General features: G+C 47.7%; 1 protein-coding gene across 4 annotated transcripts in view; it reads right to left on the bottom strand.

Moving 5' to 3' along the window:
* The window catches only part of LOC119172443 (venom metalloproteinase antarease-like TtrivMP_A), a 182,760-nt gene that overhangs the window by 66,175 nt on the left and 97,856 nt on the right, over positions 1-18,729 (bottom strand). For all 4 annotated transcript variants that reach the window (XM_075893807.1, XM_075893806.1, XM_075893809.1 and 1 more), the window contains exon 12: positions 16,097-16,256. In XM_075893807.1, coding sequence (XP_075749922.1) covers positions 16,097-16,256 — 160 coding nt within the window. The remainder of the gene's footprint in view (positions 1-16,096; positions 16,257-18,729) is intronic.

Genomic DNA, 18,729 nt, shown 5'->3' with positions numbered 1-18,729 from the left:
CACAGAAATCAGGCTACGTTTATTTTCCGCTTCAAAACGGAGCCCGAACATGGTTCACGAATCGCCTGTGGTCATCTTAGGACAAGTTCCAGCAGAAGTTCCTCGACACGTTCGCGAGCACTGAAAGACGAGAAATCGCACCGTGTCTCCTCGAGTCACGGATTCAGAAACCAAATGAATCCGTTGCAATGTTTGTTGAGGACATGGCGCAGCTATTTCGTCGAGCAGATCCTAATATGCCCGAAGCCAAAAAGGTTAGCCACCTCATGCGGGGAGTTAAGGAACAGCTCTTCGCTGGTCTCGTGTGAAACCCGCCTACAAGTGTGGAGGAATTCTCCAAGAAGCGACATCTATCGAACGCGCACTGCATCTACATTATCGCCAGTATGACCGCCAAACCCACAGTGCACCGATCAGCGTGGCAGCCACGACCACAGCAACAACACCCGACGAAGGTTCTTTGCGTCAACTAATACAACAAATCGTACAAGAAGAGGTCAAGAAGCTCGTCGTCAAACCAAATGACTGCGCGATCGCCTCAGTAATGGAAGTTGTACGCCAGGAGATCAGGCAAGCCCTCTCGCTTCCTGAGCCGAACACGAGCACTCCCAGGGCAAGCTATACAGTCGTAGTCCGCCGACAGCCAGCGAACGTGCCCACACCACATTAGTACCACCAGCAACATCCGCCGACAGTGCCTTGGTACTACAGAGAAACTTAGACGCCGAGGCGGCCACCACTTCGAAAAACTGACATCTGGCGTACCCCTGATCATAGGCCCCTGTGCTTTCACTGTGGGGAAGCAGGCCACATCGTTCGGTATTGCCCGTATCGCACCGCAGGGTACCAATGGTTTCCTTCCACTGTTCCTCGGCGCCATTTCAACGGAATACCTTACGTCGACACGAGTGTCATGACCCTGCGGGATGTTCCTCCTGGGTTTCGGTCACGCTCACCCTCTCCTGGGCGTTATTCTCCAGCCTCTAGACGGAGCACCACTGATATGCCAAGAGGAAGGTCTCCTAGTCCACGCCGGGGAAACTAAAAGCAGCGACCTCAGGGGGAAGGGTTGGGAATCGTCGAAGTGCTGATAATCCCCCAATACTGCCGAGCTAAGAGAGACACATTTCCAATGAATCGACGAAAGATGGGCTTGTTACTGCCGAAGTTGCAATTACGATTGATGGACATGACGTCATGGCATCGGTCAACACTGGCACGGACTTCTCAATAATGAGTGAGAGTCTGGAAGACACGCTCAGGAAGGTCAGAATGGAATGGACAGGACCGCAGATTAGAGGAGCTGGAGGGCGGCTACTCACACCTACCGGAAAATGCACCGCAAGAATGAAGATAGGGGATGCACCCTTCGTCACAACTTTTGTTATTATTTCTGAGTGTTGCAAACAGGCAATCTTAGGGATGGATTTCTTACGTGAATATGGTGCCATCATCAATATTCCGGACGGTGTACCGACCTTTTCAGCGGATCAAAGCGCAGCGCTACACCGAAAATCTCTGCGAGTCATCGACGATGTGATCGTACCTCCGTTATCGTGCCGCCTTGTTTCAGTCACGTGCAGCGAGCAGAATACTGGAGAAGGAATCGCTGAAGAAGTATTGACGCTTCTACTTTCTCGCGGTGTTGCAATTTGCAGAAGTATCGTCAATGTTGTGGGCAGTGAAGCAGAGGTTCTGTTGACGAATTTTACCAACGAGCGATGACACTTTACACAAGGCACTACAGTTGCCTACTTCGATGAGATCACCGAAATCCGCGAGTGCTGTGTAGAACAACAAGACCAGCCGCAAGCCACGTCAGTCCCACCACCTATTGACGTAAGCACGGATCTGTCACCAGCGCAGAGACAGCGTCTAGTAGATCTTCTTCACCAGTTCAAAGACTGTTTTTCATCGACCTCGAGGGTCAGTCAAACACCACTGACGAAGCATTGGATAATAACAGAGGAGACGGCAAGGCAATACGACAGAACCCATACCACGTAGCACCAAAAGAGCGTGCAGCAATCGAGGAACAAATAGAGAAAATGCTCGATGATGACGTCATCCAGCCATCAAGAAGTCCTCGGGCATCACCGGTAGTGCTGGTTTAAAAGAAAGACGGAAGCTTGCGATTTTGTGTAGACTACTGCAAGCTGAACCGTGTGACAAAAAAAGTATACCCATTACCGCACATCGATGATTCACTCGACAGGCTTAGATATGCACGCTACTTTTCGTCAATAGACCTCAAAAGTGGGTATTGGCAAATTGAGGCCGACAAGCAAGATAGAGAAAAAACGACTTTTGTAACGCCTGACGGCTTTATGACTTTAAAGTCTTGCCATTCGGATTGTGCTCAGCCCTCACAACATTTCAGAGGCTGATGGATACTGTTCTGACAACCTTAAGTGGCAGACATGTCTGGTCTATCTGGACGCCGTCATTGTTTTCTTCAAAAACATTTGAGGAACACCTGAGCAGGCTGCTATCGGTATCCAGGGCAATAATGTCTGCCGGCTTGACACTGAAACCCGAGAAGTGTCATTTCGGTTTCAAGGAGCTCCAATATTGAGGCCATGTAGTGAGCAACGAAGGTGTTCGAGCTGATCCCCATAAGATTGCGGCTGTCATAACATTTCTGGTGCCAAAAGAGAAGAAAGCAGTCAGGCGTTTCCTTGGCCTATGCGCATACTACTGAAGGTTTACTGCCAATTTCTCTCACATAGCCTCGCCGTTAACACGACTCACAAGAGAAGACGTTTCGTTCACATGGGGCGAAGATTAGCAGATGGCATTTGACGATCTCCGACAACGCCTTCAGACTCCGCCTGTGCTTGCTCACTTTGATGAGGATGCTCCTAAAATGGTCCACACAGATGCCAGCAACGTGGGTTTAGGCGCTGTACTCGTCCAGTGGCAAGACTCAGCTGAGCGTGTGATCGCATATGCTAGTAGGACGCTTTCCCGCGTCGAGTTCAACTACTCCACAACGGAAAAAGAGCGTCTTGCTGTCGTATGGGCGGTTATGAAGTTTCATCCGTACCTCTATGGTTGTTCCTTCCACGTAGTCAGTGACCATCATTATCCTCTCCTGGCTGACCAACTTGAAAGACCCGTCTGGTCGGCTCGCACGGTGGAGCTTACGCCTTCAAGAGTTTGACATGACGCTCGTGTATAAGTCCGGACGGCAGCATGCCGACGCCGATTGCTTATCAAGGTCACCGATAAAGTGCGACGATGACACAGAACATGACAGCATGGCGTTTGTAGGAGTCATCGACACCACTACGATTTCGTGCAAGCAGAAAGAAGACAGTAAGTTGCTTCCCCTTATTGAATTTTTGAATGGCTGGACAACAACCGTCCCTAGAAGATTTGCAAGGAGCCTGCCGTCATTCTGCTTACGTAGTGGTGTTCTCTATAGAAAGAACTTTTCCCCCAGAGGAAGCACCCACCTACTTGTCGTTCCGACGTCAATCCGTGAGCAGACACTTTGTGCTTGCCACGATGAGCCAACGTCTGGTCATGTCAGATATACACGCAAATTAGCCAGAATACAACAGAAATACTACTGGCCAAGACTTAAAGCTATTGTGAAGCATTACGTGCGCACGTGCCTCGATTACCAACGACGAAAATCGCCACCGTTAAAACCAGCTGGACTATTACAACCAATTCAAGCTCCCACGGTATCTTTTGCCCCAATATGACTGGATCTCCTTGGACCATATCCGACTTCCCATGCTGGCAACAAGTGGGTAATAGTCGCCACTGATTATCTTACGCGCTACACGGAAACAAAGGCTTTGTCAAGTGGCACCACCGTTGAAACCGCAATGTTCTTCGTAGAAAATATCGTTCTAAGGCACGGTGCTCCGACGATCATAATAACGGATCGAGGTGCCGCTTTCACGGCCACGCTCCTGAAGACAATGCTTGAGCTCAGTGGAACAGCCGTCGGAAAACCACTGCCTATCATCCACAAACCTACTGCTTAACAGAACGCCTCAAGAAGACTATTGCCGACATGTTGAGCATGTACGTTGACGTGAATCATAAGAGCTGGGACTATATTCTACCGTACATCACGCTCGCCTATAATACAGCGCAGCAAGAAACTACACGAAGAACGCCGTTCAGTCTCCTTCATGGCCGTCAAGTGACGACAATGCTTGACGCCATGTTACTGCACGACTGCAATGACATTGATTTGGACGCTCTATCTTTTACCCAACGAGCAGAAGAAGCGAGGCAGCTTGCGCGCGTCCGAATCACCCAGCAGCAAAATTACGACGCCCAACGTGCTAATCTGCGACACCGACATGTCGTCTATCGGGCCGGCGACAAAGTCTGGGTATGGAGTCCTATCTGCCGCCGAAGACTGTCTGAAAAATTGTTGAAGTATTTTGGCACCTACACAGTTTTACAACGCCTGAGCGACGTTAATTACGTCGTCGTTCCTGACAGCCCTTCGACAACTCGCCAGCAAAAACCAGAAATCGTGCACTTTGTGCGAATGAAGCCCTACTTTTCGGACTAATTCATACCATACATCTACTACACCGTATTTTGTAGAAGAGCATCGGGACGCTGCATTCTGGAGGGGGGCAAATGCCACATTTAATATGCAGCACCAAGAGAACAACGAAGAACTCGCGCAGCGAGAGAAAAAGACGAGGTTCTCTTCTGATCAGTTTGCCAGTGTTCTGGTATAATTAAAGTGAGTTTCCTGTACTCGACTGCTGCTGTTTCTGCATTGTGACAATATTACACCAGTTTTGAAATATGTCATATGAAGGAAACAACCGCAAGAGCTGCAAGATGATGTAGTGTAAATAAAGGCAATCATCACATACATATAGTGATTTTTATGTAACGACTAGTCAGTTATAATCGTCATAAAGTCATGTTATGGCATACCAATTTTAGTACCGATTTCTTTACCGAAACAGCCAAAATAGCTAAAGTTCATACGTGGCTTTATAGATAAATACATACGGTCAAACTCGCCCAAGTTGGCTACGAAATCCTTCGCATATAAAACTAGCCTATTCTCGTGGAAATCCGCGCTAGCTTCAGTGTGAAGAGCGACTGCTGAAAACCAACATGGTGGCGTGTCAAGTATGGCGGTCATTATAGCCTGTTGTGGGCAAGCGTTATTCAATCTATCACTAACATAAAAAAGTCACAGCTTTGCAGTAAAGTTGACGCAATGGACGCGATAGCAACGAACTGGAAAGTAACATGCCCAATGGCAAGCAGATTGAAACGTGCCCCGCGTTTCTCACGCGCAAATACACTAACAGGACTACAGGTACAGATGAATGCGAATAAGCATCTCAGTTGTTACTTCACTGTGTCTGAAAAGTGTGCCCTTCTCCCAAACGGAGATTTTGCAACAATTTCAGTGACGTTCATGCGCCCAATAACGATAGCAAAATCATTATGGTGAAAGCCCAAGGCCAGCCAAGCAACACCTACTAAATTTCAAGGCCTAAGGGCTGCCTCAGTGACGTCAGAGGGTGGGGCCCAGTTATCTTACTCAGCATGCTCAGTAAGATATTTTCTCACACCTTTTATTCGGCCCAATATAGCCGCAGCAGCTGCAACAGCGGGAGCGTTGGTCCTTCTGAAATGTGAACATCGTCTCGGAAAACTGAAAAATGTAGCCACTGGCTGTCCGCCGCATTCTTGGCGTAACTGGGCCCCCACCCTCTGACGTCACTGTGGCAGCCCTTCGGCCAACACGTACGATCCTCCCCACCGAGAGATAGGAGCGAGCAATTGAGTGCCCCCCTCTCCCTTCCGTGGGGCAAATTACGCGTGGGAGATGAGGGCGCACGTCACCGCGTCGTGGTGATGGGACGACGCGCACCCGTTGTGTCATCTTGCTGGTAATGCTCAAAACATGATAGTTGCCCCCGTAGCCTCTGAGATGACGCAGGTGCAGCAGGTTTCTCGGTGTCTTTCCGGCCGTCCTAATCGCACAAAGACAGCGTGTTTCGAGAGGTGGTTGTGGTCCGTTGTTTTTTTCCGAACCACGGCGCTCCTTTGTATGGTCGGAAAGGCTTACGAAAAAGTGACGAAGCTTGCATGTTGCGAGGGAAAATGATTTTTCGCTTATATAATGTGACAGAGTTGAAGTAAAGGAAGAGGAAGGACACAAGCAGCTGACAGACGCACGAGTCTGTCAAGCAGCCGTAATTACTCTCGCCTGTGGTTTTTCGCCTGTAAAAGCATTTTGTAAAGAAGTCAACAACCCCGTAAAATATTGGGGAGAGGTGCTGGGTAACCATCAGGCAACGGTGCTCTGCAGGGGAGTTCGCATCGCTTTTCCAGCCTTGGCCAATGCTGAGCCGTCCGCGTCAACGTCAGCATCTCCGACGAACACGGCATCACACGCATACCTTTTCACGTCCCTAAGAATCCCGGTACATTCTGCGGAACAGATGGCGTCGACGTTGACGATTGGTTGGCCATGTTCGAACGAGTAAGTGTACCAAACAGATGAGATCTCAAACTTCAGCTGGCTAATGTGCTTGCACGGCCAAGGTGTGATATGAAAACAACGAAGAAAAACTCACAAGCTGGGACTAATGCAAAAAAAGAGGCGAGAAGTGTTGGGCGAAACCACCAGTCGTAAGATCGCCACCAAAAAGGAATTGGCCTGCCGTGCCGATCCCCAACGGAATCATGCCTCGCATACATTCAAGACGTGCTGGCCCTCTGCTGAAAGGTCGAAAGTGACAAGACAGAAGGGGACAAGGTAGGGCATGTCCTGGAAGGAATAGCCGACGACGCGTTCACTCTCCTGATGTGCAAGGGCTGCTCCACCGTGGACGCGATCATCAAAGAGTGTCGTCAGTTGGAGCAAGTGAAAAGTCGCGTAGTTGTGAAAGCATTCGCCTTACTTCCAAACACCGCTGCAACATCGACTTGCGAGAACCAGTCCGCACCACAACGTCTGTCGCCGCCGGGAGACCTGACACGCATTGTTCGTCACGAACTGGAAGCAATGGCGCCCTCGGCGTTCTATTCGCGTAGCATCGATACCACTTCTGTTACTGTTCCTCTTGTTCAAGCCATCGTGCGCCAGAAGCTTGAAAACATCGGAATGCATTCCGTGTGCCATGTCACCACGCCCAGAGTCAGCGAACGCCCTTTTGCGATGCCGTCCTCTGACCGACGGTTTCCTCCACGTACTCACAACCCAGCTGAGTGGCAAACTGCAGATGACCGCTCTATATGCTTCAACTTTCACTGCATTGGACACATTGCTCGTTACTGCTGCAACACATGGTCCTCGGCCCCTCGTGCAACGACCCATACGACCCGGCTCGACGGTACCACCAACACTTTTTCATCTTCCGAAGAGTGCAATGCCGTTGACCATTCTTAGAACACTAGGTACAGCCGCTCGCCTTCAACACGTGGGCACCACTCTCGTTCGCCACAAATACGTCGCCCATCGTCCTGTTTGCTGAAGCCACGGCGCTTCTCATCCCCCATGGCTTCCGGCCGCATCGCCTCGGAAAACTGAGAAATGCAGCCACCGGAGGTGGTACTGTATTGACGACTTCCGCAGCAAATCCTCTCTCCCTTCCTACCAGACGAAGTGTAATAGACGTTGAAGTAGATGGAGTACCTGTACGTGCACTTGTAGACACCAGCGCAAGCATTTCACTCAGGAGTTCAAGCCTACGCAATGCCTAAAGAAAATTCTGACACCAGTGGCTGCACAAATGCTCCGTGATGCTGATGGCTGCACGCCGATGGTTCTCTGTCTGTGCACTAACTGCTTAAGTATGACGGACCACGACACTTCTGTCATTTTAGCCGTGATTGACCGCTGCCCTTATGACGTTATCCTAGGTCTGGACTTTTTGTCGAATCATTCTGCTCTTATCGATTGCGCTACTGGGGTCCTTCAGCTAGGGCTACCTCAGACAGTCGCTGAACCGCACACTGCCCCGCCGCGCTTGTGCTTTCTTCAGGATATGCGACTGTCACCTCAGGCAGCCACCTTCGTCAATTAGACCGCACAGTTGCAGGTTCCCGATAGTCAATATGCCCTCCTTCCTCTCGTCGACATTCTTTTGAGCTGCAACATCGTCATTCCCCGTACGCTTGTGACAGCTGGGTTACAACTCAATTTCAAAAATTGTCGATTCAGCCACCGTCAGATTCCCAATATGGGCCATCTTGTAAACACCGATGGCGTCCAACCAGATTAGGAAAAGATCCGCGCCGTCTGTAGCTTACCGGTGTCCCGTTCTACATCCGACAGCCAGAGCTTCTTCGGCTTATGTTCGTACTTTCATCGTTTTGTGAAAAACATCGCTGACGTTGCCAGGCCACTCACATATTTGCTGAAGAAGGATACCACATTATTATGGGGCCCTGAGCAGGCTCAAGCATTCACCGCTCTCATCTGCTACTTAACTACACCACACATACTTGTTCACTTTAATCATTCTGCTGCCACAGCAGTTCGCACCGACACCAATGGCCACGGTATCGGTGCCGTTCTCGCTCAGCGGCACCACGGCAGACAGTGCGTGATAGCTTACGCCAGTCGCCTGCTTTTCCTTACTGAGAGGAATTAATCGATCACCGAGAGAGAGCGTTTAGCTTTAGTTTAAGCCGTCACCAAGTTCCGGCCATATTTATATGGACGCATAGTCTCCGTCGTTACGGACCACCACACCCTCTGCTGGTTGACTTCTCTGAAGGACCCGACTGGACGTCTGGGCCGCTGGGCTCTGAGGCTCAAGGAATTTTCGTTTAGTGTCAGCTACAAGTCTGGCCGTTTGAACAAGGACGCAGACTGTCTTTTTCATCATCTGGTGCATCCTGCTGATCCCGTTGTGACTGACCTGGAGAGCAGCGTGATGACGTTTACTAATATCAGTGATATGCGCATTGAACAACGACGGGATGAGTCAGTGCGCACTATCATTGACGCCATCCAGTATGACAGCCAAGACGCTGAATCCCGTATGCTCGTGCTGCATGACGGCATTCACTACTGCCGCAACGTCAGCACTGAAGGCTCTGAGCTTCTGCTTGTTGTTCCTCGTCATCAACAGCCTGCCATACTTGAACAACTTCATGACGCACCAATAGCGAGACACCTCGGTGTTTCACACACTTACGACCACGTGCGACATCGGTTCTTCTGGCCAGGACTGTACCACAGCGTGAGTCGATATGTTGCCACTTGCGACTTCTCCCAGCGCCGGAAAAGACCTTCTTTGCTGCCAGCTGGATATCTTCACCCAATCGAAGCCCCCTCTGAACCATTTCATTGCGTGGGACTTGAATTTTTGGCCCTTTTATGACGCCGACACTGGGAAAGAAATGAATCGCTGTCGCCACAGCTTATGCGACCTGTTACGCGATAACAAAGGCCATGCCATCCAGTTGTGCCACGGACGTCGCAGATATTCTTCTTGATGACGTCATCTTACATGGTTCACCCCGACAGCTGCCCACGGCACGCGGGTGCTCTTTCTCGTCCCACGTTGTCAACGACCTCCTTCGATCGTGGGCGACAGCGCATAAGCTATCCACCGCCTACCACCCACAAACTATTAGCCTAACTGAACGTCTCAACCGCACGCTCACAGAGATGCTTTTGATGTATGTCTCCGCAGATCACCGGGACTGGGACACCACCTTGGCCTATGTGACTTTCGCATATAAATCCTCTCGACATGACCCCACGGGATTCTCACCTTTTTATCTTTTGTATGGTCGCGACCCCATATTGCCATTTGAAACCACCTTGCCTCTCAAGCCATCTGCTTCCGAGTGCGCTCGCGAAGCCATTGATCGGGCTCACATGGCTCGTAAAGTTGCCCAGTCTCGTCTCACCAGGTCAGAGGATATGCGAAAAGCCAACTACGACCACTGGCATCCTAATATAACGTTTGTCCCAGGTGAACACGTGCTCCTTCGGTCACCGTGTCACCGTGTATGCCTCTTCGAAAAGCTTTTGTCACGATACGCAGGACCCTACTTAGTCTTACGTCAAGCTAGCGACGTCAACTACGAGATAGTGTCATTGCACTCCAATACGTCACCAAGTTAGTCACTTGCTGACGTTGTCCGTGTTTTGCGCATTAAACCCTACTTCTGTCGCACTTCCCCAGACTCACGCCGAAACGGCGCTCCACTGCTCGGGGGTCCTCTTACAGAGATGAAGTAAAGGTAGAAGAAGAACACAAGGAGCTGACAGGCGCGCGAGAGTGTCAATCAGCTATTGTTACTCTTGCCTGTGGTTTTTCCTCTGTAAATTCATTTTGTATAGAAGTCACCAACCCCGTAACAATATAACTTCGTACTGAATTGGGAATGTCGGTTCATGGTTTATGAGATGCAAAGTCGATGTTTGGGCGAATATATTCTCAAATGGGCTTTTTTTTGCTGCCGATTTCTGCCGCCCATAATAGAGCACTTATTATTGCGATGCATCTGCATGAGATCTGCATGTGCTAGAAACTTACTGTACTTCGAAGTTTGAGGCTGTATAGCATAGAGGGCACTGGCGAGGGAAAAAATATGAGCCCGATCAACAAGTGAAGTCAGAAGAGTGTTGCCTTCTACGCTCTCAGGTTACACTCAATCAAAATTTTCCTTTTTTCATTTCTTTCAAAAATTAGCGCTGCTTTTCATTGTAGCGCCGCTTGAAGAATCCTTCCGTCGAGCTGCAAAAGCAGGATACAGGGATGATGGTGCAGGCGTTCGCCATTAGTCTAGTCTATGTCTAGACAGAACATCACTGGTTTCGCGACGGCTACAGCCTGCTTACAGGCACGTTTTGATCACTTGTGTTCGCCCATTCGCGCTGTCAGTTTTGCGATGTTCAGTGGATACATTGGGCAATGTAAGAACGAACAAGAAACTTTTTGCTTCTTCAAGAAGTACGGAACATGCGTTCAGAGCTCGATGCACCTTATATTAAACACTGCGGTGTTACATAGGAGTGCCAATTCGCGCTTTTTCTTTCTATAGTAGAATGCTTTAGCGAATACTTAGTTTTCATTCAAAAGACGCCAATACGCTACATGTGCGACCCCTTGATTTCGATGCATTGAAGAGTACAGTAATTGAACACGACTTTGATACTGCGACTATGCTACCCAAACAATCCATATTTAAATGACAAAAAAGAGACGAGGTCAACTCAGGTATTTTCACTGTGAAAGATGTGGGGATGGAATGTAGGTCTTCTAATGGAAGCCCTTCTAAGCCAAAGTTACTCTTATCGTACCTTATTTCAGTGATATGTCTAGGACACTCTGTTAGCTAGAGCGTAATTGCGATTCAGTTAACGACCTTCGTACGCAATATAATAGTAAAAGAACGAGTCAGTATAGGAGAGCGATGCGATTAAACAACCATAAATAGCCCTGTAAGAAGAATGCTAGAATGCCTCTATAATTCTCAAATCGAGGCATTTACCACCAAGACAAATTGAACCGTAATAAAAAAGCGTAATACTGCAATCGATAACATGCGTTCTTACATATACCTATTGGGGAAATGCGGCTGTTGTAACGCTCTTCTTCGAAATGTAGAGCAAAATAAATGCAGTAACAAAAAATATTTTCCTTCCGATCAGCCAGAAGGTCCTTGTGGTGTTTGTTGCTCACAGGCGAAAAAACAAATTGGCCCCGTATCTGCATGTAATCTGCAAATGTCGAAATACGATAGTCTTGCGTGCGGAGAGAGTGAACAAGGCATTTATTTCATGTTCCGTGCAAAAAAATGGTGAATGGTATTCTGGAGGCGCTGCGTTAGAGCGCCTCGAGCATGCAGCGGAGGCGAACGAACGCATCAAGTCACGTCACGCGTGAGACATAAGCGCCGTCTGGCAGTTGTCTTAGAAAACAAAGTGCCTGATTCTGAGATGGGTGCGCGCCCATCTAAGAGGTGATAAGGTGTAGAACACAAGGTGACGGGTACGTGCCACCACCGTTTCGTTTTAGCAAAGCGTTAGAAACACTCGCCTTTCCGTGTAATTGCTGCATGGTACGCGCAGCGTAATAAGCGCTACGGGCTTTTAAACTACGTATGTATGCCTTTTCTCGTAAGAGACGCACATGCAAAACATATACGTGTTGTTATGGTGCCCCAGACATGCGCAATATATAATTTTTAATTTACAATTGCACAAGCATGAACGCTCAACCTTGAGCAACATTGGTGGTCACTGCGGATGGGGTCGGCCGTGTCAATTACCCGATGCCGTTAAAAGTGGCTGAACAGGCAAATGTACAGGCAGGCAGGCATAGAGACTGAGCAAAACGTTTCCGTCGAAGGTCCCCAAGAAAGACTATCGTCTTTAAAAAATATGCGCAGGCTAGAATCGCGTGCACTTTGCTGTATGCCATGCCCTCCACCGCCGCTGGAACCCTCACTCAATGCGTCCTCTCGCGATAGCCGGGTGCGCGAGGCGGTTCTCGTTGGTTTTGCTAGAGAGCGCGGCGCTTGCGACGGCCAGGAAAAAAAACAGACCGCGTGTCCGCTAACTCGGAGGTCACGCTCCCCCCCCCCCCCCCCCCCCCCCCGAGATGCCAATCACCACTGGTAAGCGGTATATATAGATAGCTTGCCGTTTGAACGTTGAACGGCGTGCTCTTCCGTGGGTCAGTGTGGATAATGCCTCGCACTCGATTCAGAGGTCCCACGCTCGATTCCACGCGGTGGAGCCGCTTTGTGGATTTCTCAATACAATAGTCTTGGGAACCTTTGACGCAAAAATTTTGGCCTGTCTGTCTGTCTGTACATTTGTCTGTTTGTTCATTTTTAACGGCATCGGGTACTTAAGACTGCCGACCCCATCCGCAGCGCCCACCTATGTTGCTCAGGGTTGAGCATTCATGCTTGCACAATTGTCAACTAAAAAGCGATTATTGCGCATGTCTGGGGCACCATAACAACACATATATAATCCGCATATGAGTCTTTTACTAGGAAAGGCAAAAAGGTAATTTTATGGACCATAGCGTTTATCACGCTGCGCTGACCATGCAACGCTTGCACGGAAAGGCAAGTGTTTCCAACGCTTTGCTAAAACAAAACGGTGGTAGCACCTACCCGTCGCCTTGCGTTCTACACCCTATCACCTCTGAGACGGGTGCGCACACCCGTCTCAGAGCCATGCGCTTGGTTTTCTAAGACAACTGCCAGATGGCGCTTATATCTCACGTGTGACGTGACTTGATGCGCTCGTTCGCCTCCGGTGCACGCTCGAGGCGCTCTAACGCAGCGCCTCCAGAATACCTTTCACCGATTTTTTTGCGCAGACCATCGAAAAAGTGTCTTGTTCACTCTCTCCACACGTAAGTCTATCGTATTTTGACTTTGCAGATTTATACGGGGCCAATTTTTCGTTTCTTGCGTTTTCAGGTATATATAGACGCGCACATATAAGGTGAGTGACTGCGACACCGATGCCAGCAGCAAAATCCAGTCAAGAGTGCCCACAAAATTGCTATCACAACAAAAACGGAGGTAGCACGGTCATGAAGACTTGGCATCATACGCCACTGAGGGAAACAAAACTCAGAGGGGTCCTTCGACATTCCGCCGTGAAAGAATGAAGAGAAATCATACGGCATCGGCTTTTGCATTTGGGCAATTGAAGTGTATTCCTCAAATGCCGACACCTCACAACTATGACAACTGTTTAATCGTACTTGTGCGGTGTATACCTGTGTATTTCATTCGGGAATCCTTCTTGGGACCTCAGCGGCGTCCAGAAAGTATCGAGCTGCTTATCCTTTTTCATGTGACATTCTAATTTCTTGCAATCTGATTTCTTCACCCTAGTGAAGAAACTATCCCTTTTCTATCTGTTTTTTCTCTCTGTTTGCTCGTTATCTCAATGAATCGTTCTCGCTGTTCAAATACGAAAGTGTTATTGAGCCGTTTCGCAGAAGTTCAGGCGTAGGCGTCAGCCTTTTTGTTTTTGAGCGAAAAAGCACCTTCTCTGTGGCCTTAAATGAAGATGGTACATATAGGATAAAGAATAAAAATATCCGGGTGCGAGTGAGGATGGAACCCAGGCCGTTTGCGTGGCAAGCATGTGTTCCACCACACATCTGCGTATCTGCTTGAAAGTGCGGTAGAAATTACGCATGCTTTCCAAATAGGTGCGTGCTGTATATATGTCTCAACTTAAAACTCGTAAGGCACACACATTGCTGCCTGCATTGCCTTAAGACAACATAGTAGATGCGTAGCAATTTGGAAGAATATTTTACGCGTATCATTCCTCGTGGCTTAAAACATTTTACCAATTACACCCTAATGATCAGCACCCTAATGAAGTGCATCCTAATAAAGTGCATGAATCAGCACCCTAATGAAGTGCATGAAATGCATCAAAAGCCCACGCGCACACGATAAGCGCTAACTAACAAGCGACTCAGTTTTGAACTTTAACCACAATTCTCTAATACAAAGAAGCACGGACGAAACAAACGAACAAGTATACAGAGCACGATCGCAGAGTAACAGCTGTCATATTTGTCATTTTGTATTTCAACAGTGAGCTGCATTTGCTAAAACAGCTGCTGCGGGGATTTCTGATTTCTTCACCCTAGTGAAGAAACTCTCCGTTTTCTATCTGTTTTTTCTCTCTGTTTGCTCGTTATCTCAATGAATCGTTCTCGCTGTTCAAATACGAAGGTGTTATTGAGCCGTTTCGCAGACGTTCAGGCGTAGGCGTCAGCCTTGTTGGTTCTGAGCGAAAAAGCACCTTCTCTGTGGCCTTAAATGAAGATGGTACATATAGGATAAATAATAAAAATATCCGGGTGCGAGTGAGGATGGAACCCAGGCCGTTTGCGTGGCAAGCATGTGTTCCACCACACATCTGCGTATCTGCTTGAAAGTGCGGTAGAAATTACGCATGCTTTCCAAATAGGTGCTTGCTGTATATATGTCTCAACTGAAAACTCGTAAGGCACACACATTGCTGCCTGCATTGCCTTAAGACAACATAGTAGATGCGTAGCAATTTTGAAGAATATTTCACGCGTATCATTCCTCGTGGCCTAAAACATTATACCAATTACACAGAATTCAGCCATACTCGAAAGCTTCAATAACACAAGTCACGTTAAACATCATCAATTATGTTTTCCAGTGATCTGCAATTTAAGCTTTTCGACTAACACCACACAATCAAAAGTATGCCCTAAGTGGTTCAATTACGCAGTAGAGACAAAATATGTATATAACATTCACTTCTTGAGGACGAAGAATAAGTGTCCTCAATTTTCGTCTCCTCCTTTGTTTCTCTCTGTCTCTCTTTGCATTTTCTTCTACTCTCTTCATCTTCTAGTGAACTCGTTATTTAAACCACGTCAGTTACTACATTCACCGCGATATGGTACATCAAGAGTATGAAATACCACAATATGTTCAGCGTTATCAAACCATTTTTGATGGGCTATGCTTCGTCAAGGTTACCTTGGTCAATAAAAGTAGGGTAATTTTTAAAATATTGGAAAAACCTATGAGGAGCCTTTCAATCAGGGGCCATCAAACGCATGGCACGTGGTTCACATGCAGCCCAATCACCTTTAGCTATTAGTTCGCAGCTTCTGAAGGAATAAACTTTTGTTACATATACATAATACTGTCCCTATATTATTACATATGCGAATATCACTACTTTGTTTAGCTAATCCATGCATACTGAACTGGTAACAAGAATATTTTTCGTGAGGGTCAGTGTTGGTGAGTAAATTTTCAGGCACAAATCCATTGAGGAAAAACTTCGAGACCTCCGTCGATAACTCAGTGATTTTAAAGATCGCAGCTGATGGATTTTGAACCTTGTATAGAACGTGGAAAAAGTGGTCTTGAAAGTAGTAATTCAACGTGACAAATTTTTTCAAACTACTCCGCCTTCTGCTAAAAGGACTACTTTCATCTTTCCTATGCTTCCGGTACTACCTTTCTGAACTGCCGCCCGCATGATAAGGTCGGCTTGAGATATTCGGTTTATGTGTAAATAAACCTGTCTACTTGGGATCTCTATATTTCACGAGAAAGCATTCTGCTTTTATCATACCTGTTTCACAATGAGTTTTTGTCTTTGACGTCTTTGCCCATCTTGCTTCAGTTGTTTTTTGCAGAAGAACTGTGCACGAATTGTCTGCCCTGGAAACCTGTTTTCATCTTTCAGGAAGTTATGCCCGTTGAGAACTCTAATGCATTCTTCGGATTGTTTCCTGAAAGAAAAAAAAATGTCGTGTGATAGCCACATATATCGAAATTCTTATATACGACAATCAGAATCGTGAGGTAAGTTTTGAGGCCACTGTAGGCATCTAATCAGGAAGACGTTTGACACCGTTGCACCCCTGACATTATTTTGGGCAAAATGTGGGAAATTGCTCTATATTATCAGAATTACGGTAGTCAAAAAAGCTTCAGTTCAGCCCTGCCATAAATGAACAATTTTGTGCAAGCTGGCTGCAGGTGCCCGTAATATATATCTGTTTGTATTGTAAAATATCATCATTGACAAACAAATTCATTTGCCATGACTTGCCATTCATACACTGCCTGCCACGCGTGAACTGGCCTTTATGGCCTTCAAAAACTATGTATTGTTCAAAGAGTCACCACGCTTACAATGTGTGCTCAGTTACCTCAGCAATCAATCTTTTACAGCGAAAACTGTTATGAGATAAACAAATGCCTGGCCTGTGCGAAAGGCGCAGCAGAGTCACAGGGAACGCTAGAACAGTTATTCTCTAACTGCTGCAAGCATACCTTCTGGGTACCCACTACGGCATTAATAATATTGCTTTCTGGGTAGCAGGCCGGCATTTGCTATGCATCTTTCGTTATTCTTCTGCGAAGGGTGGTATCCGCTCAACAATCGCAGGAAGTTTTGTGCCAATTGTTTATGCAGTGAAACCCTGTTCCCACAATATAGGCACTGTTTCACTACTGAAATCGCAGTTTGTAGCCGCTGCTCGAAGTTTCTGTTACTTGCATCGCATAACCAAATCGTAATGTCGTCTGCGTATCAGCGTGATGCACTTTTTCTGTGGAGTTGAGGTGTTTGGGGGGGCCAATCATAACGAGATTGAAGAGCGTCGGCGAGAAGACGGAGCCTTGTGGAGTGCCGACGCTGCCAAGCCTCCTGTCTTAGGATTTGAGTTGGCCCAGCGTTAAGGAGACACTTGTGTTTGCGAGAAAATCTATCACGTACCTGTACGTTGGGTTGCCTAGATTTAGTGTGGCCATCTTGCGTAGTATGGCTGCGTGAGCTTCGGTGTGAAAGGCTCTCTTGAGGTCTCATCCTAAAATGGCCGTATGACTTCTGGTCTTGTTGTCAAGTATTTGATGTTTGATTTGAAACATTGTATCCTGTGTGGACCATTGAGCTCGAAACACAAGCATAGTGTCCGGGCACGCTTCAATGTCGTCCAAATATTCGTTGATACGACTGAGCAATGCATGTTCCATCACCTTTGCGACGCAGGAAGTAAGCGACATATGGGGCGAAGGTTGGCAAGATTTGTGGGTTTTCCGGACTTGGGGATGAGCACCATTTTTCGGGGCGAAGCTAAAGCGGCACCTGTTCGTCCCACGCAGTAGAGGTTGTAGTAGTAATGTGTAACCAGTCTTTCGTTTCGACCTGCAAGGTGATGCCGGTGGGAAATTTCTCCTGTGCGTTGTTGAACAAAAAAATTCGCAGCGTGCGCGTTAACTAAAAGCCGAATTCTCCTGTCTCTATTTCCCCATTAGAAGCGATTGGCATGTACACTGAGCACTATCTGACAAGAAACGGTTGCTACGTTATGCTCGCTGGCCGTTACTTCCTTGGTTTTAGAAAGGTTTAGCGAGCGTTGGGCCGCAGGGACATGAATACAGTGAACTAGTATATACCAAAAAGCCGAGGTGGTTAAAGGTAAGAAGTAGACACGAAGCGCAAGCCGTAAGAAAGTGTGCGTGTGCCACCTCTGCTTTAGTTTTTGGAATGTCCGGTGGATGGTGGTGCTTCTATATGAGGAATGTAAGATGAAAATATGCGAGATTGTGGTACTTGGAGTGTTGAATAGATGAACGAACGGACACTAAGACAGATGATTGGATGGACGCGCGGATGGCAGCACGGACGGATGAACGCATGAACAGAAGCAGGGGCGGATGCATGAACGAACGCAGGGATGAACACACAAATGGACGTGCGGACGCACGAACAAATACACGCACGGACGAGTGGATGGACACAAGGACGGTCACACAGACGGATGCATGGATGGACGGAAGTAAGAACGAATGGACGGACGGATGCTTCGCCCCACTCTCCATCATTTATTCCGTGGATATGCTGCAATTTTTGTTTATCTTTTCCATTGATCAGGTGCGTACCCTTGCGTCCAGCATTCGTTGATTTACTGAGTCTGTTAGCAGATGGTCTCGTTGTCTAAGTTATGAAGGGCCTTATTGGTTACGCCGTCCGATCACAAGACTGATTTCCTGTTGACCGTTTGCAACACGGCCCAGATTTTTGCCTCGTGGAAGTCCCTGTTCAGATAAGGGTTGGGCTTTCTCGTGTATTACCCGTGTGGAGTAGCCGAGTTCTGAGGGGCGTACCTTTCGCAGAGCTCCGAAAGGATTTTTTTCTCGCCCTTGGCGTGTTTATCCTGCTCATGGTGTTCCTTTGACTTTACTTGTTCTCGGGCA

Source organism: Rhipicephalus microplus, chromosome 4 (genome assembly GCF_043290135.1).
Source record: "Rhipicephalus microplus isolate Deutch F79 chromosome 4, USDA_Rmic, whole genome shotgun sequence".
Classification (NCBI taxonomy): Eukaryota; Metazoa; Arthropoda; class Arachnida; order Ixodida; family Ixodidae; genus Rhipicephalus; species Rhipicephalus microplus.
The sequence above is the reverse complement of the archived record's forward strand: the minus strand, read 5'-3'. Positions and strand labels throughout refer to the sequence as shown.